Here is a 22,681-nt window from a genome sequence, read left to right on the forward strand (position 1 = left end):
TCGAAGTCAAATACTCTCTTGTTGTTTCACCAATGGTTACAGCAGCGCAATTGCATATTGTGCAATCACCCATTACAAGTCTCATCTCTACAGTGTCGTCTTCTGTTACAGTCAAGTTGGATGATTCAAACTATCTTGTATGGAGTTTTCAGATCAATCTTCTGCTTGACAGTCATGGAATTCTTGGGTTTGTTGATGGGTCCAAGTAATGTCCACCAAGGTTTCTTGATGAAGCGAATATTGAAGGGGTTGAAACTGATGCCTATCAGGTTTGGAAAATGCATGATCGGGCTCTTATGCAGCTTCTCATCGCTACATTGTCCTCCACTGCGATCTCCTGTGTGCTTGGCAGTACAACTTCTCATGCCATGTGGACAAATCTCAAAGAAAGGTTCTCTACAGTTACAAAAACAACCATCTTTCAGATGAAGACAGAGCTTCGGAACATACAGAAAGGGTCTGATTCAGTGTCTGTCTATCTGCAAAGGATCAAGGATGCCAGAGATCATCTTGTTGCAGCTGGTGTTCAATTTGATGATGATGACATAATCATCCTTGCTCTAAAAGGGTTGTTTGCTGATTATAATACATTTCGGTGTGTTATTAGAGGCCGAGAGAATGGGATCTATCTGAAAGAATTTCGATCACAACTTCTTGCTGAAGAAGTTATAATTGGACAATCTTGTGAATCTTCCTTGTCTTTTGGAACTGCAATGGTTGCAAGCACTCAGTCTGAAAAAGGCAAAGCTCTTAGTCTTGATCACAGTTCAAGCCAAGACTACAGCTTTAATGGTGGATCTACTTCTAATGGATTTCACTCTGGACAAGGGGTCATATTCTTCAAATGGCTCTGAACATATTAATGGTAGTTATGGCAATACAATGTCTTCTGGGGGATACAATGGGACACATTACAGAGGTAAAGGAAGAGGCAGATTCCAGTATAACAATGGTCCCAGATTTCACTCTCCACCATACAATTCGAGTCCTGGAATTCTTGGCGCCCCAAAGGCTTTTCAACACACCTGTCCTGATCATCCAAATGCGATTCCCACTTGTCAAATCTGTAACAAGAAAGGTCATGTGGCTGCATATTGCTTTCAAAGGCATAATACATCAACTGCTGGACATGGAGCAGCTATTAAATGTCAAATTTGTTGGAAGTTTGGACACTCTGCTACTCAATGTTATCACAGAAACAACTTTGCATATCAAGGGAGACCACCCTCAGTTAATCTCACTGCGATGCAAGCAAGTCACAATCCTTCTTCATCATCTGAACAGTTCTGGGTTGCGGATACTGGTGCCACGTCTCATATGACTTCAGAACTTGCGAATCTTGATATGGCTACTCATTACCAAGGCACAGATACAATAACCACTGCCAGTGGTGCAGGTTTGACAATTTCTAATATTGGTACATCTACACTGCAAGCTCCCAGCCACATCTTTACACTGAACAATGTGTTGCACGTTCCTAAACTTTCACAACACTTATTATCCATATATCAACTCTGCAAGGATAACAAGTGTAGATTCATATGCGATGATATTTCCTTTTGGATTCAGGACAAAATCACAGGGAAAATTCTTCTCAAGGGGCTGTGTAAAGCTGGCTATTACCCCATCCCGTTTAAGTCTCCACAGCAGAAATCACCTGCATCATCCACATTTCATGCATGTTATCTAGCCAAACCAGTTACTACAAGCTTATGGCATCAACGATTAGGGCATCCCTTCAATAAAGTCACCTCTACAATGCTTCAACACATCAACCCTTCTGCATTCACAGATACCTGTCACAACATTTGTACTCCTTGTTTGGAAGGCAAATTTACAAAGTTGTCTTTTTCTTTTCCTGCAACTAAGTCTGTAACTCCATTAGAGGTTATTCATAGTGATGTATGGGGCCCTGCCCCTGTGATGTCATTTGAAGGGTATAGGTACTATGTTAGTTTTGTGGATGAATGTACTCGATATACATGGATTTTTCCATTAAGAAATAAAGCAGAAGTTTTTCAAATCTTTGTTAAGTTTCATGCCTACTTACATACCCAATTTTCTGCACATATTAAAATCTTCCAAAGTGATGGTGGTGGTGAATTCATAAGTCATCAATTTCAACATTTTCTCACAACCAAAGGTATTTTGCATCAAAAATCCTGCCCCTACACTCCAGAGCAAAATGGCTTGGCAGAAAGGAAGCACAGACATATTTTGGAAACTGCCATCACCTTATTGCAAACAGCTACACTTCCTTCCAAATTCTGGTTTTTTGCTTGTTCCGCAGCCATTTATCTGATAAATCGAATGCCTTGTATTTCCTTACAAATGCAATCTCCTTACCAGTTATTATTTGGTCACTCTCCACCTCTTACACACCTCAAAGTATTTGGGTGTGCTTGTTACCCTCTCTTAAAACCTTATAACACCTCCAAACTCCAACCCAAAACCACAACCTGTACATTTTTGGGATATCCAGCCAACTACAAAGGTTTTATCTGTCTAGATGGAATCACAAACAAAATCTATATTTCTAGACATGTTCTCTTTGATGAAACACTGTTCCCATACTCCACCACACTATCTGCTATATCTCCAATGCCTTCATCCACATCCAAGTTCTTCCTTCCTTCATCTGCACCACTCATACCATCAGTTTCATTGCATAATCATGTCACTTTATCATCATCACATCTTCATTCATCTTCATCTCAAGCCTCAGAGTCCTTGAGTCCAATTTCATCTAGTGCCACAGATTCCTTGTCTGCATCTACAACCTCAGAGTGTTTTCAACCACAATCATGTACAGCTTCAGCATCTGTTCAATCATCTTCACTGCATAATTCCATGTCACTGTCACCCTCTTCACCCATAGTGTCTAGCCCTCATGCTGTTACACAGTTCCCTATCCCTGCTGATCCTGATTTCCAACAAGACCATCTAATTGTTGATATTCCTATCCATATGAATCTGTATCCAATGCAGACTCGTTCCAAAAGTGGCATTGTCAAAAGAAAGGCTTATTCTGCATCAGTGGCACTCCCCTCACCACTTTTAGAACCCAAAACATTCAAAGCAGCTGCAAAAGTGAAAGAGTGGCAGTCTGCTATGTAAGAGGAAATTGCTGCTTTAAATTCTCAGCAAACTTGGACCTTTGTTCCTCTTCCACCCCATAAAAATCTGGTTGGTTGTAAGTGGGTATACAGAATCAAACGAAATGCAGATGGTTCCATCTCCCGATACAAAGCCATGCTTGTTGCAAATGGGTACAGTCAGGAGGAAGGCATTGATTATGATGAAACGTTCAGTCCAGTGGTTAAACCTACAACTATTCGATTAATCCTAGCATTGGCAGCACAGTTTCATTGGCCTTTTCACCAACTGGATGTTAAAAATGCATTCTTACATGGTTTACTCAATGAAGAGGTGTATATGGAACAACCTCCAAGCTTTCAAAGTTCTAGTCATCCCTCCACTTATGTATGCAAGCTTCAAAAATCTCTATATGGTCTAAAACAGGTTCCTCGAGCCTGAAATGAACAGTTTACAAGTTTTTTGCCTGGATTGGGGTTTCGACAGTCTCCAGCCGATCATTCTTTGTTTGTTAAACATACATCAGAGGGCACGGTTGTTCTCTTGCTTTATGTGGATGATGTGATTCTCACAGGGAGTGATTCCCAGTTAGTTTCCAATGTTATTTCAGCTCTCACTATGGAATTTGATATGAAGGATTTGGGAGTTCTGAACTATTTCTTAGGGCTTCAGATTCAATACACTTCTGATGGTCTCTTTGTTTCTCAATCCAAATACACCAAGGAGTTGATTGACAAGGTTGATCTTCAAGATTGTAAACCTTGTGCCACTCCTTGTCTTCCCTATCACAGACTGATCAAAGATGATGGGAAACCTTATCACAGTCCTGACCAGTATAGCAGTATTGTAGGTACACTGCAATACCTCACGTTTACTCGACCTGATATCGCGTTTTCAGTTAATCAAGCTTGCCAGTTTATGCACAATCCTATGGAATCCCATGTAGTTGCAGTCAAACGCATAATTCGATATCTCAAAGGAACTTCGGGGTATGGGATTCGATTTCAATCAGGACCACTCTATCTGCAATCCTATAGTGATGTAGATTGGGCCGGCGATCCCAACGATCGCAGATCTACATCTGGTTTCATTGTATTTCTTGGTTCCAATCCCATTTCTTGGGCTTCAAAGAAGCAACACACTGTTTCTCGGTCTTCCACAGAGGCTGAATATCGAGCCCTTGCCATCACTGCAGCTGAGCTTGCCTGGATACGCCAATTGTTCTGTGATCTTCACATTCCTTTGCCCTTGCCTCCCATGATACATTGTGACAATGTTTCTGCCATCGCTCTATCCACCAATCCAGTGTTTCATGCTAAGTCTAAACACATTGAAATTGATTACCACTTTGTGTGAGAACGTGTCACACGAGGAGATCTCCAAATTCAACATGTTTCTTACTCTGATCAGTCAGCTGACATTTTGACTAAGGGTCTATCTGCGCCCTTGTTCCAGTTGCATTATGGCAATCTCATGCTCAGCTCCTACACGCATGAGCTTGAGGGGGGATGTAAGAATAGTGAAGTAAGAAATACCAACCTCCAAGTGAAAGATAAATCTATGGCAGAAACAAATGACACTTGTCAAGATCCTACATAGTTTGTTATAAGGTTGTTAGATAGCAATTAGTCCTAAGCTTAGTAAGAAGGTGTTGTAACTACATATAACAGTCCTTTTTGTAAACAGAAAAGTGTGTGAAAAATAACAAGTCTTTTCTTCTCTCTAAATCTGTTTTCCCTCCTAACTCTCTCTCTCATTTCTTCTTCTTTCTTCTGCGTCATTTCTTCTTTCTTCATCTTTAAGGTTTCTGCAATTCTTACAGTTGTAAGTGTGAACAAATTTTTTTGATCCCAAATACTTTATTATTTATGCTTATACATGCTTTGTTTAGATTGTTGAAACTGCAAGAATTTTATGCAGCGTCACAGATGACTCGGCTTGACTTAAATCCTAAGAGGTTTAAAAAAGGTATTTATGATATTATCATATTGATTCACCAGGATTTAACAGGTAGAACTTAGAGATTAAACAAGCACAATCTCAAATCAGGATTTAGTTTTGAATTTCTGTGCAGGTGCATTTTGCAACATCACCAACAGTTACTACTACACATTAGGGACAATTAAACAAGCACGTTGTAGAATCCATAAAAAATCATGTAAATTGTATATAGTTAGGACTTAGAAATCAGCTATTTTGTTGGTACATAGGCTCTTAATGCAAATCCAATAGAATCTAGATGAAACTGAAAGACTTAATTATTATACCATGTGAATTAAGTTGCTTTGATTAATTTCTGGTGTGGGTATTTTTGCTAGCGATAATTCTATTCATACCACAAAGGATTTTATATACAAGCATGTATACTTGACAATTAAAGATATCTACAAATCAGAAATACAATCAAAATCAAGTTACAATATTAATTCTTAAACCTTGAGAGAGTATTTCCTTAGACAATACTACTTCTCTAAGTAGCTACCATCGTGCATCAATGACAACAAACACTTCCCCTTTGCATAGCAGATGGATTATTTATCATAACTAACCGACGCTCTTGAATTACCAACCCAGGTAAGATCGAGAAAGCGTCATTGACCTCGTTCATTACCCCGAATCCTAATTGCTACATGCAAACAGAGTGTCTGACCTAGTTAATTATTTTCTCAAGCCAACACACCGCGGCGGAGTAATTACACAACTGCAGTCGCATCAATCTCTTCAAAACGGGTTGCATCGTTACATGAAAAGGAGCCAGTAGTGGTCATGTTCTTGAGACATGATCTTGACCTGAAGTACATGCACCGCAACCACTTCATCACCCAAATAAGAAACCGAATAGTGTGTATTACGCCGACTATGGCCAGCAACCCATTCCAAAGATAGACGGAATAGCTGTAAATGCTTATATTAGAGTTAAAGTAAATGCTTATATATGAAAAATCGAAATAAGGAGGGACAATCATGAGCAGCACTTGTAGGTAGGTGGATGCCAGGAATGTGAGAGTGACGCACATGAACAGCGATAAGAGCCACATGCAAAATCGATTGTGGAGAGGAAATCCACTAATGAGCAAAAGGGTGACACTCAAAGAAGCAAGGAACGAGATGGTATTGTAATTTATGAAATCGACGAAGAGATCTTCCCAGATGTAGCCTAACACTGCAGTTCCAGCTATGCATGTTCTCTGTTCAGTGCAAATTGTTTTAGAATAATTGATTCCAGGAGAATCAATGGTAGTGTCTGTATCTGTATTATTAGTTTCCCAAACACCACCTGGTGGGTTGACTATGGCTTGAAAAGTCATCGTCGAGATCATCGTAGCCACAACCATCAGCATGCCACGTGTATCGACCACCCAATTACTCGGATATCTCAAACATTCCATCAATTTTATCCAGCACCCCCTTGCTGGCGTTGATCCCTTTTCCGATGATGCTACTCGTTTGTGAAGCTTCTTTTTCTTCTTTACCCTTCTTGGATTTGGTGCTACAACAGCAGCGGCGGCAACATCTGAGTTAGGATTATCATTTTCATTATTTTCCCTTCTGATTAATCCTGCGTCCATCAAAATCTGTTGAATTTCTAAGCTTCTGCTAAAGTCCTCTCTTGTAACGCTGCTGTACTCTAAGATATCTGACATGGTCAGAGATATCCCATTCACACCAGTTGCTTCTGCTCTTATAGCATCAACAGAAAGCAGGTAACGTATAGTCTGTAAATAATATATACACTTTTATTAATTTTGTGGAAATTATGCTCCTAAGGGGAGCAAACAAAAGAAAGTACACATAAATTTAGGTTAATCTCAATTTAGTACTTTGAATTTTCTTGATTTTCTACATTTGATATATCTAAATTTTTTTTGTCTCAGTTTGATCCTTAATTAAAGTCATAATTCTAAAACAGTTTCACAGATCCGTTAAGTTTTCCGACAAAAATTTCGTTAACTGATGATGTGGAATCCATATGAACAATAACTGAATGCCATGTATGAGCCCACTTGGTTATTAAAAAAATAAAAATTAACAAAAGAACTAAAATTAGAAGAAAAAAAAATTAAAATAATATAAACCTACAAACCTAAAACCTGAAAGGGTGACGATCATTTAAAAGAAAAAGGAAGTCGTTCAGCTGACCATGAAGGTCTCCGACGACCACCACGGTAGATTCCAAGCCTAGCTGATCGACGTTTGCCTCTTTGTGAAGGATGTTGGATGTGCAGAGGATCAACTATCTGTTGGTATTCAAAGGAGTTTGCTAACTCAATACCAAAATATGTGGGTGATAAGTTTACAAACTCTATCACACCTCTCACTTTGCACTCTCAATAAAATTGGACAAGGAAAGAAATAGAGAAAGGAGGGAAGCAACAAGCTTTGGCAAAACACTTGGACTTTGATATATATAAAAAAAAGGTTTACAAACTGATGGAATAAGAAAGCTTACAAGCTTCTTCACAATTGGAAGTGGGATTCGGATGGGATAATACTAAAGCCTAGCAAGGAGGCTTATTTATACAAGCAGAAAATGAATAAATAATAAGACAACACATGCAAACAGATCATGTGAACTTTGGACAGCTTGCACACAGCAGCTCACATCTCTGTTGTCTTTCAACACACTTTCAGCTAGCACATGGAGGAAACTTTAGTCTTTGTAGTTGCAGCATGTGTGGATACAACCTGTAAAGAAACTAGCAGCAACCTTTTACAGCCTGTTTTTATTTGAATTTCCAACACGCCCCCTCAAATCAAAACGCCTTCATGCCTAGCATTTCACGTAATAACCGGAATGATTCAACTGGTAGTGGCTTAGTGAAGATGTCAGCCACTTGTTCCTTTGTGTGACAATAGACAAGCTCAATTGTCTTTTGCTTCACATGGTCCCTTAGAAAATGGAACCTGGTATCAATGTGCTAGCTCCTTCCATGTTGAACAGGATTCTTTGCAAGTTTGATTGCAGACACGTTATCCACATGAATCACAGTCGATTCCACTTGTGGATGACACACTGACTTCAACAGATTTCTTAACCAAATTGCCTCACACACGGTTGAGGCTACAGCAACGTACTCGGCTTCACACGATGACAAAGCAACAATTGATTGCTTATTTGAAGTCCATGAGAAAGCTGTTGATCCTAGAAAAAACACATAGCCAGTTGTGTTTTTCCTTTCATCTTGGTCACCTCCCCAATCACTATCTGAATAACCAAATAATTTTGCATCTTCACCAAAATTATAAAATAGACCATAGTTTAGAGTACCTCTTATGTACCTCAAAATTCTCTTGGCGGCCAGCCAATGAGACTCCCTTGGTGTTTCCATGTATCGACTCACGAGTCCAACACCATAAACTATATCAGGTCATGTGATTGTAAGGTACCTTAGGCTTCCAACCAAGCTTTTGTACACGGTTGAGTTTACAAACTCACCTTCTCCTTCCTTAGACAGCTTCAATCCAGTTGCAACTGGAGTGTTGACAATATTGCACTTGTCCATATTGAATTTCTCCAATATATCTCTCATGTACTTTTGTTGAGAAATGTAGATACCATCACTTCCTTGCTTCACTTCTATGCCAAGAAAGTATGACATTAATCCATTGTCAGTCATCTCGAATTCACTGAACATGGATTGCTTGAACTCACAGAACATTGCTTCATTGTTTCCTGTAAACAACAAGTCATCTACATAGAGACAAATAATTAAGAACTCCCATTTTGCACCATTCTTCATGTAAACTGAATGCTCGTATGGACATTTCTGAAATCCATTTTGGTGAAGGTAGTTGTCAATCCTTGAGTTCCAAGCTCGTGGTGCTTGCTTGAGGCCATACAAAGCCTTCTTCAAACGATACACCTTATCTTCTTTTCCCTGTACTTGGAAGCCTTCTGGTTGTTTCACGTACACCTCTTCCTCAAGAACTCCATTAAGGAAGGCTGACTTGACATCTAGTTGATAAATTTTCCATTTATGATGAGCGGCAAGAGAGATTAGTAATCTTACCGTGTCAAGTCTTGCAACTGGAGCATAGACTTCATCATAGTCCACTCCATACTTCTGTTTGTAGCCCTTTGCTACAAGCCTTGATTTGTATCGATCCACACTCCCATCTGCAGTGCGTTTGATCTTGTAAACCCACTTGACACCAATAGCCTTCTGATTTGGTGGGAGCTTTGTTAACTCCCAAGTGTCATTCTTCTCGATGGCATGGATCTCTTCTTCCATGGCTTTCTTCCAACAATCTTCTTCCACAACTTCATTGAATGAGAGAGGCTCGTGGTCTGCATACAAGCAGAAAAAGTTGGTTTCTTCTTCTTCTTTTTGTCCATATATCTCGGTGAGACTTCTTAGCCTTACTGGAGTTGAGGAGCTGCTTTCTTCACTAGATGTCGGACCACTCCTTGCAGTTCTGTGCAATGGAGTTGTTGTGGTTGTTTGAGCAGGTTGTTGCTCAACAGGTGGTACAACTTCTGGTTCTTCAAAATCAGTGGAAACAATCTTCTCTTTACTGACTTCTTTGTTGTTCCACTTCCATGCCTCTTCCTCACTGAAGATGACATCTCTACTAACCACTAATTTGCCAGTTAGTGGGTTGTAGAGCTTGTATGCCTTGGACTCTTCACTATAGCCCACAAACACACACTTCTCACCTCTATCATCAAGTTTCCTCCTCTTGGCTTCTGGAACTTGAGCATATGCAACACACCCAAAAATTCTTAGGTGTGTAACATTCGGCTTGTATCCACTCCAAGCCTCTTGTGGTGTCATCCTCTTGAAACTCTTTGTTGGACATCGATTCAACAAATAAATCGAACAAGCTACAGCTTCTGCCCATAACTCTTTTGGCAAATTCTTCTCCTTAAGCATGGACCTTGTCATGTCAAGGATGGTTTGATTCTTTCTTTCGGCTATCCCATTTTGCTGTGGGGTATAGGCAGCAGTAAGTTGATGCCTAATTCCTTGCTCCTTGCAGTATGCTTGGAAAGCATTGGAGGTGTACTCTCCACCTCTATCTGATCTCACAGCCACAAGCTTGTGGTTACTTTCAGCCTCTGTGAGTGCCTTGAACTCCTTGAAAATTTTTAGGGCAGCTGACTTCTCCTTGAGAAAATAGACCCAAGTCTTTCTACTGAAATCATCAATGAAGGTAATAAAATACCTATTACCTCCATAAGACATGGGATCCAATGGACCACATATATCTGTGTGCACCAACTGCAGTGGTGCATTTGCTCTCCATGTATCACCAACAGGGAACGATAGTCGTGCTTGCTTGCCAAGCACACAACCTTCACATACTTAGCGTGTGGCTTCAATTTGGGGTAGACCACGAACCATTCCTCCACTTGACAGCAACTTTAGGCCATTGAAATGAAGATGGCCAAATCGAAGATGCCATTTCCATGACTCATCTTCCATTACACCGATGTTGCAGCTTCCAATCTTTGTGTTCAAATTCAACGGAAACATCCGGTTCTTTGACATTCGAACACGTGCAATAAGCTTTCTCCTTGCATTCCTGAGAGTGAGAAGCATGTTCTCCATATGTATAATGTACCCTTTCTGGAGCAGTTGACCAATGCTTAGAATGTTGCTCTTCATACCTGGTATGTAGTAGGTATAGGAGATGTATTCTTCTTTACCATCCTTCTGGATGATCTTGATCTTCCCTTTGCCTTCAACTGGCAACTTTGAGGAGTCACCAAGACTTACAGATCCATAGGCCCCATATTTGAGTTCGACAAAAAACTCCTTCTTTCCACACATGTGATTGCTTGCACCAGAGTCCAAATACCAAACATCTTGTTGGCTACTGGAATCATGGTGTGCTAGCAAGACTGTAAGTTCTTCATCAGTATTTCCACTTGATTCTGCCATGTTGACATGCTCACCATTTTTATGTGAACATTCATTGGCATAATGTCCATATTGCTTACAGTTGTGACACTGGATATGCGCCTTTCCTCGAGTAGATCTCCACTCCTGAGACTGACCTCGATTTTGTGCATAGCCTCGACCTCTTCCTTGAGCTCGTCCTCGGCTACGGTTATATGAACTCCCACGACGTGAGTTCCACTGCCCACGACCTCCATTTGGTTTGTCAATATTCAACTTTAACTCCAAAGCTTGCTTTAGCGTTGTGGGGTTTGCATTCTTCTGAATGCGTTGCTCGTGAACTAGGAGGGATCCTAGTAGCTCCTCTGCGCTCATCACCTCCAAATCCTTGGATTCCTCAATGGCAGTCACCACATGCTCAAACTTAGATGTGAGTGACCGGAGTATCTTCTCCACAACTCGTACTTCATCGAGTCTCTCGCCATTTCTCCTCATCTGATTTACTATCACAATGAGCCTTGAGTGATAGTCGGAGATGCACTCCCCTTCATTCATATGAGCAGTTTCAAAATCTGCTCGAAGTGACTGTAACCTCACTTTCTTGACTCGATCTACTCCTTTGTACATTGTACTGAGTGTATCCCATACTTGCTTGCTCGTTGTTGCTTCTGCAACCTTCTCGAACGTTGAATCTTCCAAACCCTGGTATAGAAGATACAGCGCATTTTGGTCCTTCTTTCGTAAGTCCTTGAGAGTGTTCCTTTGATCCGCAGTATATACGGCTTCTTGCTCGGCAGTGGGTACAACATACCCACTACTGACAACTTCCCATAGCTCCTGTGATCCAAACAATGCTTTGAATTGGATGCACCATCTTTCATAATTTTCTTTCTTCAATGTGGGAACTTGGAGTTGCACTAAGTTGGACGCCATAACTGCTGCACCTGCCAGAATGGTATTCTGGCTCTGATACCAATTGTTGGTATTCAAAGGAGTTTGCTAACTCAATACCAAAATATATGGGTGATAAGTTTACAAACTCTATCACACCTCTCACTTTGCACTCTCAATAAAATTGGACAAGGAAAGAAATAGAGAAAGGAGGGAAGCAACAAGCTTTGGCAAAACGCTTGGACTTTGATATATAAAAAAAAAAGGTTTACAAACTGATGGAATAAGAAAGCTTACAAGCTTCTTCACAATTGGAAGTGGGATTCGGATGGGATAATACTAAAGCCTAGCAAGGAGGCTTATTTATACAAGCAGAAAATGAATAAACAATAAGACAACACATGCAAACAGATCATGTGAACTTTGGACAGCTTGCACACAGCAGCTCACATCTCTGCTGTCTTTCAACACACTTTCAGCTAGCACATGGAGGAAACTTTAGTCTTTGTAGTTGCAGCATGTGTGGATACAACCTGTAAAGAAACTAGCAGCAACCTTTTACAGCCTGTTTTTATTTGAATTTCCAACACTATCGACAACCTCTACAGGAAACACGTCGGGCAATTGGGTCGGGTTCAGATTTCTAGATGCCCAATAAAAAACAAACTTGAGGTTCCTAACCCATTCGAGACTAAGTTTTCCGTCGCCCGGCCAGCCAACTGGGGTTTTCGGATTAGGCTTTGGCTACGATGGGTTGTCTTCGGATTCGAAGTTGGTCATAGCGGAAGATGCCGAATCGATGACCGGCAACAGTTCTGCTGCTAATACTTCTTGCAACTTTTTGAGATGCAGATGGACGGAATTCTCTTTTATTCCAGTTGAAAGGGAGGTAAGGGAAGGGAGTGGGTTGCAGATCTGGGGAACGGAAACCCATATGCAGCACAAAAAGGAGTGGATTCATTCTACCGCTGCCCCATGTGCAGTCGAAGGGAGGGAGATAGAGGCTTTTGTTTTTTTTGGTCAAAGGGAGATAGAGGCTCAAATTTGGTCATTTGCGATTCCTCCTCAATGTTTATCAGAGAAGTTATGGGGTGTAGTCAAATAAAGATTTTAAGGAGTAGGGATCATCCCTTTATTATTATTATTTTTTTATTTGCCTTTTCTCTTATTTGAACGGTCACGGTTATTCATGATAATATCTTATATTAATTTTTTGTAAAAATAAAAAGATAAAATAGAGAATGTCAAAGGAAGAGATGGAAAAAGGTTGTAAGAGAATCCTAGTTCGAATTTTAAGGAATTTTAAAAGACTTTAAAATTTTGGTGTAGTCAACTAGAATTTTAAAAGATTTTCAAAGAATTCATTCAAATACAGGGGTAGTCAATTAAATAATTTTAAAAGACTTTAGAATCCTAATGTAGCTAACTAGGATTTTAAAAGATTTTTATATAGTCTATGCAAATCTATCAGTATTAAAAAATTCATAAATTTTGAAGAATTTCTTTCAATAAGAGATTTTATAGGATTTGAAAAGGGATTATAAGCATAACAAAATTCTACCTCCACCCTAGGTTTTCTTTTCAATCCCCTCTCTCTCTTTCTCTCTCTCTATTTTCTTCCAGATATAGAACCTGCCAATCTGATTTCCTTTCATGTTCATCCGTCACCGTCCCAGTAGCAAACTACAACATTTGTAAATTTTTTTATTTTCTTTATTTTGGATTGTGTAATAGTATTTCTTGTAATGCTTTGATGGGAAGTGTTAATGGCTACTAACCGTTCTTGTAATGATTATGCATTCTATCTGAAGGTGTTTATTTTTTACCATATTAATTGAACTCTTCGAAATTACTACTAAGAATCTTATTATCAATTCAAGCTTTCTGGTCTTTTTCGTGTAATCATATTAGTGTAAGGGTGCAAGCATCTTCCAAAGCCTATTTATATTTGTACTTATATTGGTAGTTGTACTTAGAAACAAAACATTATGAACTAATCAATTGTTGAGGAAAAATGATTAATTTTGAGACATTTGATTTAAGAAGCATCACTTGTTTTGGTTAGTTAAAATTATTTTTCGTAAAGAAATCACAATGCAAATGAGAAAGGGAAAGAAAAGACATATTTGATTGGTTTATATTTCCATATATATATATATATATATATATGTTTATGTCTTTTTCAGATTGTGCACTGAGAAAAGAATTTATATTCTAGGAGTCAAAAAAGAAATCCTAAGAAATACATGAAAGAAATCCTCATAAATCCATAAAAATCTATAATAGAAATTCATAATAATTTGTCCATTAAGAAATTAAAATTAAAAATTAAAAAGTTAAAATACTAAAAACCTAAAAGGGTGAAGATCGTTTAAAAGAAAAAGGAGGTCCACGAAGGTCTCCGACGACTACCACGGTAGATTCCAGGCCTAACTGATCGACGTTTGGCCTCTTTGTGGAGGATCTTGAATGTGCAGAAGACCAAGCTTGTCGACAACCACGACGGGAAACACGGGCAATTGGGTCGGGTCCGGATTTCTAGATGCCCAATAAAAAACAAACACGAGGTTCCTAACCCATTCGAGACTGAGCTTTCCGTCGGCCAGCCAGCCAACTGGAGTATCCGGATTAGGCCGCAGCGACGATGGGTTATCTTCGGATTCGGAGTTGGTGACGGCGGAAGACGCCTAATCGATGACCGGCAGCGCTGCTGCTGCTAATACTTCTGCAACTTCTTGAGATGCAGATGGACGCGATTCTTTCTTTTATTCCAGTTGAACGGGAGGTAAGGGAAGGGAGTGGGTTGCAGATCTGGGTAAGGGAAACCCATATGCAGCACAAAAAGGAAGTGGATTCATTCCACCGCCGCCCATCTGCAGTCGAAGGGAGGGAGAGTCTCAAACTTGCTCTGCAATTCCTCCTCATATGCGATTCCAGATAACTTAGTTTTTAAATTTTTAATATTTTAGTTTTTCTAGTATTCATGTGAACTCTGACACGTGGTATCTAATTATTCTTTACGTAGATGCATCAACAGAGATTTTAACAAATAATTTAAAGGATGTATAAAAATACCTCAGAATTAATTATAACTTTAGTACCAAGCTTAACAAAAAACCTTAAGGTACGAAATGTTAAAAACCAAAAAACAAAAAACTTCACGAAATTAATGCCATAAACTATATATAAAGGGGAAGAAACAAAAGAAACTTTACACATGAACATATATTAATTAATATAGTAAAAAACTAAGAATATCCAATATAGAAAATGGAAATATATATACGTACCTTAATTTGCCTTAGCATCAAAGCTAAGTGCAGGATGGTCACACCACCATCACATCCAGCTCTTGAGTTGAGGAACTCACCATTGCTGTCGTCTCTTTCAACCAACCTTTTCAAGCACTCTAACTGGTTGTGTTTAATACACAAGTGCAAAACTGTTTCTTTCGATCTGTTTTCAACTTTGACATAAATGGACTCAGGATTTTTATCAATCAACTTCTGCAGCACCTCAACTTCTCCATTCATGGCTGCATAGTGAAGAGGGATTCTTCCCTTTTCATCGCAACGCAAGCACGCATCAGCATACACAGATAACAAAGCTTCGACAGTCTCCTTGTGGCCCTCAGCAGAAGCCAAGTGCAGGGGCGTGCGTCCATCGGCGTCCACCCGCTCTGCAAGTTTGGGATTTTTAGTGCAAAGGGCTTTGGTAAACTCAGCGTGGCCGAGCAAAGCCGAAACATGCAAGGGGGTTCCGGTTTTTCCGGTCTGCAGGGATATTCTCCTTAGAATTTCTGGGTCTTTTTCAATCAATCTGTTTAAGTATTCCACATCCCCACTCCGTGATGAATCGTACACTTCTTCTTCATCATGCCGTGTGATCTCCATTGTTTTTTTTTTCTCTCTCTTTCTGAACCTTGCTTCACTTAGAAAAATTTTCTGAGAGCGATCGATTATTTGTAATAGCGAACAAAATGCGCGTATATCAAAAACACTCTTATAAGGTTAAATATAAAAGCAATTACAAAACGACTTTAAGGTAATTCGCGCATGGAATGATTCAAACCGTTGAAGCTTGTGTGGAGCTCGCAAGTGGCTAAATGTGATACGTACACGTAGCAAAATTATTTTTGTGGAGAAATTTGAATGAAAAACAATAAAGGTCATCCCGAAGTAGTTGATGAACCAATATTTATAGGATAAAGTACAAAAAACTACCTCAACTATTGGGATCACGACAGTTTCATACCTCATCTTTTAAAATTGACAATGTCATACCGCATCTTACGAATTTGTGACAATGTCATACCTCCGTCAATTTTTCTGTTAGTTTTTCTGTTAAGTGCTGATGTGGCTTGATTCGGGACATACTTTCTATTAAAAAATTATTAAAAACTAGAAAACAATTATTTAATATTTTTTAAATATTAAAATAATAATAAAAAGCAGAGAAAAAAAAACCATCAGTTCGTGCCTCCCCTCCCCCTCCCCCTCCCCCTCCTCTCTCTTCTCCCCATCTTCATTTTCTTCCCCCCACCTGCAAACCCAAAAAAATAAAAAAAATAAAAAATTTTTGAAAACCCAACAACCCCCTACGGAAGAACAAGAAGGAGAAGGAGGAGGAGGAGGAGGAAGAAGAAGAAGAAGAGGAAAAAAAAAAAATCCTCCCTGTCAACGCGGGAGAAGAAGAAGGGAGAAGAAGAAGGAGGAAGAAGAAGAAGAGGAAGAAAAAATAAAAAAAAATTTGAAAACCCATCAACACCCCCTGCGGAAGAAGAAGAAGGAGAATGAGAAGGAGAAGAAGGAAGAAGAAGAAGAAGAGGAAAAAAAGGAGGAAGGAATTTTTTTTTTTTTTTAAACCATCAACTCCCCTGAGGAAAAAAAGAAGGAAAAAAAGAAGGAAAAAAAGAAGGAAAAAAAAAATTTTGAAAACCCCAAATCCACCACTTTCATCCATTCTCCACATCCTCTTCCGCACCCATCCTCCATCTTCTCTGCTCACCCATCTTCTCGTCGACGGGATCTGGTGTTTTTTTTTGGTTGGGATTTGCAGGTGGGGGAAGAAGATGAAGATGGGGAGAGGAGGGAGGAGCGGGGAAGGGAGGGACGAAATGAGGGGGGGTTTTTTTTTTCCTGCTTTTTATTATTATTTTAATATTTAAAAAATATTAAATAATTATTTTTTAGTTTTTAATAAATTTTTAATAGAAAGTAGGTCCCGAATCAAGTCACGTCAGCAATTAACAGAAAAATTGACGGAGGTATGACATTGTCACAAATTCGTAAGATGCGGTATGACATTGTCAATTTTAAAAAATGAGGTATGAAACTGTCATGACCCCAATAGTTAAGGTAGTTTTTTGTACTTTACCCATATTTATACTATCTATTTCGTTCTTTTATATTTTCTTTCTTGTCGAGTTTAGTTGGAAGTTTTAAGTATTTGTGATAATTTTACCATATTGTGTTTCTATGAGTAGTAGGATGAAATTTGGTAGAAGAGTATGCAAACGATGGAATTTTTGAGTGATTTCAGTAGGAGATGAAAAATACGCAAGGAAACTGTTCGATGAGAGATCAAGAAAAGTAAGGAACAAAAGTAATCTACCAATAACAGTAGCAAGAGGTCCGTCATGTTGTGTTTGGTTTGATAGTGTAACTTTCTGAATGCTACAAGGAAATGGCAGCAGCCATTTGTGACTTTGTGTGTGGCTTTCGTTTGTGATAAGGAAGTCTTTGTTAGATTAATGGCCAAGTGGCCAAAACCAACTTTGCTAATAGTGAAAGACAAAAAGAAGGTGGACAACATTATTGTGTCAGCTTTTTAGTCGGTCTTTGAGATATGCATAACTTCTCACTTTGGTCATTGAGATTTCAAATCAATAGAAGTGGTCCTTGAGATTGTCCATCATCCATCATTTTGGTCATTCCGTTAAAAACTTCGTTAAGTGTCCTGAAACTCTTGGCCGGAAGTTTGGACAATTTTCAAGGGAGAGAACATAGAAGTATCCAGGGAGAGAGCATCTGGCTGTCCCATGGGACAGGTTGAACATGGGTTGACAGAAAATCAAGAGAGCTAGAGTGAAAAGTATTCTAGTGAAAGAATTTTTGGGTATAAAAAAATTCCCACAAATAAGGATAGGTCAGGAAAACGATCAGACATGGTATAAAAAAATTCCCACAAATAAGGATAGGTTTTAGTGACTCAAAATGGAGTGGAGCCCAGATGAATTTTTGAGTGGGAATCAAGATCACCATGTGAAATGAATGGGGGAGGTGGATTGTCTGCCTTCCCATTTTCATACTCTCCTCATGCCCTTCTGTTTGTGTGGTCACGGTTAAACTACGTCAACATTTTATATTTCTATTACTTTTTATTTTATTATTTCTATAAAAGATTAATATTAAATATTGATGTGGCTTAACCATGACCACACATCACAGGAGGGCATTGGGAGAGCATGGAAATGAGAGGGCAGACAATCCACCTCCATGAATGGGAAGCTGCTCTGCAGCCTTGAAAGACGCGCCAAACATGCGCTGATAAAGTTTTTTTTAGGGAAAATCGTTTTGAAATTGATATAACTTTTTACTTTGATCTTAGGTCTTTAAATTTGTCTACCATCAATTATTTTAGTTTTTTCATAAAAAATCTCTAGAAGTGGAACCATCGGCGATGTCGTTGTCGGATCCAAGAAAGAACAACGAGAGAGATGGAGAGAGAGCGCGCGCAACTCCATTTAGAGGATTTGATTTTGCTGTAAATTTTGCTTCTTCAGGCTTCCACGGACACCGTAATGCTGCATTGCGGGCACTCAATCTCATGTGTCCTCCCTTCTCTTATCCTCCAGTCAGCTATTCCAACTTTTGATGACAATATTATTAGGAACCAATCCTTAGTAAAACACAAATGAATTTTGAAAAGCCACATGAGGTGCTTTCTCGAAGAAATACATGAAGCATTTCAAATACTTTTGAAACTCAAAAACATTTTCTTTTAAAGCGGTCTCATTCATTTTAAAAGTATTTTCAAACGAACCCTAAAACTATGTTTGCCATATATACTGTAATTTTTTTTTTTTTTTTTGGTTGAGAAAGCCATTTATACTGTATTGACTAATAACAAACGACTAGCAGAGAGAATGAAAACAATTGTTAATTTGCTAATGTGATAACAAATGACATAAATGAATACTAATAAAATAGTAGCTACCATCCTGCATCAAAGACAACAAACACTTCCAATTTTTGCGTAGCATGGATTATTTATCATAACTAAGCGACACACTTGAATTACCAACCCAGTAGAGATCCAAAAAGCGTTATTGACCTAGTTCATTACCCCAAACCCTAATTGCTCATACATACAAGGTGTCTGACCTAATTAATTATTTTCTCAAGCAAGCACACCGTGGGGGAGTAATCACACAACTGCAGGCACATCATTCTCTTCAAAACGCATTGGATTGTTCCATGAAAAGGAGCTAGTAGTGATCATATTCTTGAGACTTGATGTTGACCTGAAGCACATGGGCCGCAACCGCTTCATCACCCAAATAAGAAACCGAATAGTGTGCACTACACCGACTACGGCCAGCAAAGAAATCCAAAGATAAATGGATGTCCTGGAAATTTTTTTAGACGATAAGAAAATAGTGTTCTCAGGGACGATCATGAGCAGCACATGTAGGTAGCTGAGTGCCATGAATGTGAGAGTGACGCATATGGACATCGATAAGAGCCACGTGCCCAACCGATTGTGGAGAGGAAATCCACTAACGAGCAAAAGGGTGACACTCAAAGAAGCAAGGAACGAGATGGTATTGTATCTTATGAACTTGATGAAGAACCCTTTCCAAATGCAGTTCCAGCTATACATACATTATCTTCACTGCAAACTGGTGTCCCAGAATAAGTGGTAGTGTTTGTATTATTAATTTCCCAAACACTACCTGGTGGGTTGACTATGGCTTGAAAAGCCATCGTCGAGATTACCGTAGCCACAACCATCAGCATGCCACGTGTCTCGACCGCCCAATTACTCGGATGTCTCAACCATTTCATCAATTTTATCCAGCGCCACCTTGCTGGCTTTGATCCCTTTTCCGATGGTGCTACTTGTTTGTGAAGCTTCTTTCTCTTCTTTGACCTTTTTGGATTTGGTGATACAACAACAGTAGCAGCGGCAACAGCTGAGTTAGGATTATTATTTTCATTATTTTCTCTTCTGATTAATCCTGCGTCTATCAAAATCTGTTGAATTTCTAAGCTTCTGCTAAAGTCCTCTCTTGCAATGCTGCTGTCCTCTAAGATATCTAACATGGTTGTGCATAATACACAAGTGCAAAACTGTTTCTTTCGATCTGTTTTCAACTTTGAAATAAATGGACTCAGGATTTTTATCAATCAACTTCTGGAGCACCTCAACTTCTCCTCTCATGGCTGCATAGTGAAGGGGGATTCTTCCATTTTCATCCAAATGAAAACACGCATCAGCATACATAGATAACAAAGCTTCGACGGTCTCCTTGTGGCCCTCAGCAGTGTTGGAAATTTTGAGTAGAATTTCATTGTCCCACATTGCTCACCACCACAAGGTTTCCTCCCTTTATAAGGCTTTGTTCCTTATATAAAGTGATTGGAGTGATGGATCTTAGAAAATAAAATTGGTCTCACCTTGGGGTTGGGCTTTGGGATTTAATTAATTATTTTTAATTAATTTTGAATTTAATTAATTAATTATTATTTTTTATTATTACCAACAGACTCATCATTTCAGATGAAGGCTGAAGAGTTCAGAAAAAATGCACCCATCTGAAGAGATGTCTCCCAACAGTCACACCCCATTCTCATACCTGTTGCGAACATGCATTATCCCATTATATATACATCCATCTGCATGACATTTAATATACAGAAAATCAACATTCTTCTTCTACAATCATAAACATCCTTTCTGAGAGAACCACATAAAAATTCACCAGAAGTCAATTTTTTCCGATGCTAGAATTCCTGACTTAGATCGTTGAATCCTGGTGAAGCAGACGTCCGTAGAACTACAAGCACTGAGTAGAGACGAAATTTCTGTTTCAAGGACATTGCGATACGCAAGCCTCGATCTTCAATTTTTCTGTTTAATATTATTTCATTGTTCATACTCTGTTTAATATTTATTATTATTTATTATTTATTAGCATATATAATTTTATCACAGATTGTTGACATATATCCAACCAGCAGAAGCCAAGTGCAGGGGCGTGCGTCTGTTGGCGTCCACCCGCTCTGCAAGTTTGGGATTGTTAGTGCAAAGGGCTTTGGTAACTTCAACGTGGCCGAGTAAAGCTGAAACATGCAAGGGCTTTCCGATTTTGCCGGTCTACAGGGATATTCTCCTTATAATTGCTGGGTCTTTTTCAATCAATCTGTTTAAGTACTAGTTTGGCACAGCTAAAATTATTAAAAAGGCAGCTATGAAAAAAAGTTGGGGTGTAAAATGTGGTAGATGTAAAAATAAGTGCTTCTTTTCAAAGTTTTAGCCAAAATAAGCAGAAAAATGGAAGCAACATTTTGTTGCTTCTCAAAACCAGCTTTTTTTCAAAGTAGGCGGATGAACAGTAAAGTTTAACGAAACTTTCTTAATCCCAATTATAACCGCTTTCTCCTTCTCGCGATCTCCATCCAGCGCATCAACGTCATGTTGTGGAAGAATGTCATAAGCTCCTTGGAAGTGGTCTTGAGCATGCGCGACGGCAGCTTGTAGTTATGGGAGGTGAAGGGGAGGGACGTCTCGATCATGAGGGTGGTGGAGTCATGGCGGCGGATGAGATGGGACGGCATAGAGATGGGGTGAGGGATAAGGCGGAGGTGAAGGGACTTAGGAGATTGGAGCTGGAGGAGGAGGAAATGGGTTTCCCGGCGGGTCCAAATACCCCAGAATCATCGCTGCACAACTCTCCGAAAAATCGTCGAGACGGAGTTTCGATGGCAAAGATTTGACTGCAACTGGGTTTTTCGATTTGAAGACAAATCCTCAAGGATGAGGTTGCCCACGTCAAAATCCCTTAAATTTCATAATTCGTTTTTGGTTTTTGTTTAGCAAAACCTTGGGAAGGAGGTAGAGATGGAGGAAGAGAGGGTGGTGGTGGGGTGGTGATGGAAGGTCGAGGGGGACACGGGTGGGGGGGGGGGGGGGGGGGGGGATGGGGAGGGGGAGGAGGACACGGCAAATCCCAGAAATCCCATTTAAAAAAATTATACCCTCCTAGTCATTTAACATAGTCACAGCAATTTTCTATAAAGTTAACCAAACACTTGAACATTTTTTTTTTGTTAAAGCACTTTTACAATAAAAGTTTACCAAACACGTAACTGCTTTGTTTTACAGCTACTTATTTTTACAACACAGCAGAAGCAGTTTTTTTAAAAAGCACAGCAATACCAAACTAGCCCTAAGTATTCTACACCCCCAGTCCGTGATGCCTCGTACACTTCATCTTCATCATGCCGTGTGATCTCCATTGTTTATTTTTCCCTCTCTTTATGAACTTTGCTTCAGTTGCCAAAATTTTTAGAGAGCAATTATTTATAATAGCGAACAAAACTCGTTTTTGGTTGTCAAAAGAGCACTTCTAACTCTCTTTCTAAAACAATTTTATAAACACCCAGCCTAAGGAGATTACTCTAAGGCGTTGAAGCTTGTGTGGAGCTCGCAAATTATCGACTACCAAGACTAGTCCCCATCCTGCATGCTAGTGGCCAAAATCTTATTCGTAATGTACCAAAAAATTTTATGTTGCCGGAGAAATTTGTGTGGACAACAATACACTTTGAAGTACCAATGAAATT

The 22,681-nt window shown here is 39.3% G+C and overlaps 1 protein-coding gene and 1 pseudogene across 1 annotated transcript; both read right to left on the bottom strand.

Moving 5' to 3' along the window:
* Positions 1-5,789: 5,789 nt before the first annotated feature.
* LOC137746307 (ankyrin repeat-containing protein BDA1-like) lies at positions 5,790-15,811 on the bottom strand. Its single transcript, XM_068486385.1, has 2 exons — positions 15,122-15,811; positions 5,790-6,812 (listed from the first exon to the last, which is right to left on the bottom strand). Exons 1-2 carry the CDS (start codon positions 15,722-15,724, stop codon positions 5,790-5,792), a joined length of 1,626 nt encoding a protein of 541 aa, XP_068342486.1. The 5' UTR covers positions 15,725-15,811.
* Positions 15,812-19,259: 3,448 nt separating this feature from the next.
* On the bottom strand, positions 19,260-22,354 carry LOC137744763 (ankyrin repeat-containing protein ITN1-like; annotated as a pseudogene).
* Between the last annotated feature and the right edge of the window lie 327 nt (positions 22,355-22,681).

This window comes from Pyrus communis, chromosome 9, assembly GCF_963583255.1.
Source record: "Pyrus communis chromosome 9, drPyrComm1.1, whole genome shotgun sequence".
NCBI classification, from domain to species: Eukaryota; Viridiplantae; Streptophyta; class Magnoliopsida; order Rosales; family Rosaceae; genus Pyrus; species Pyrus communis.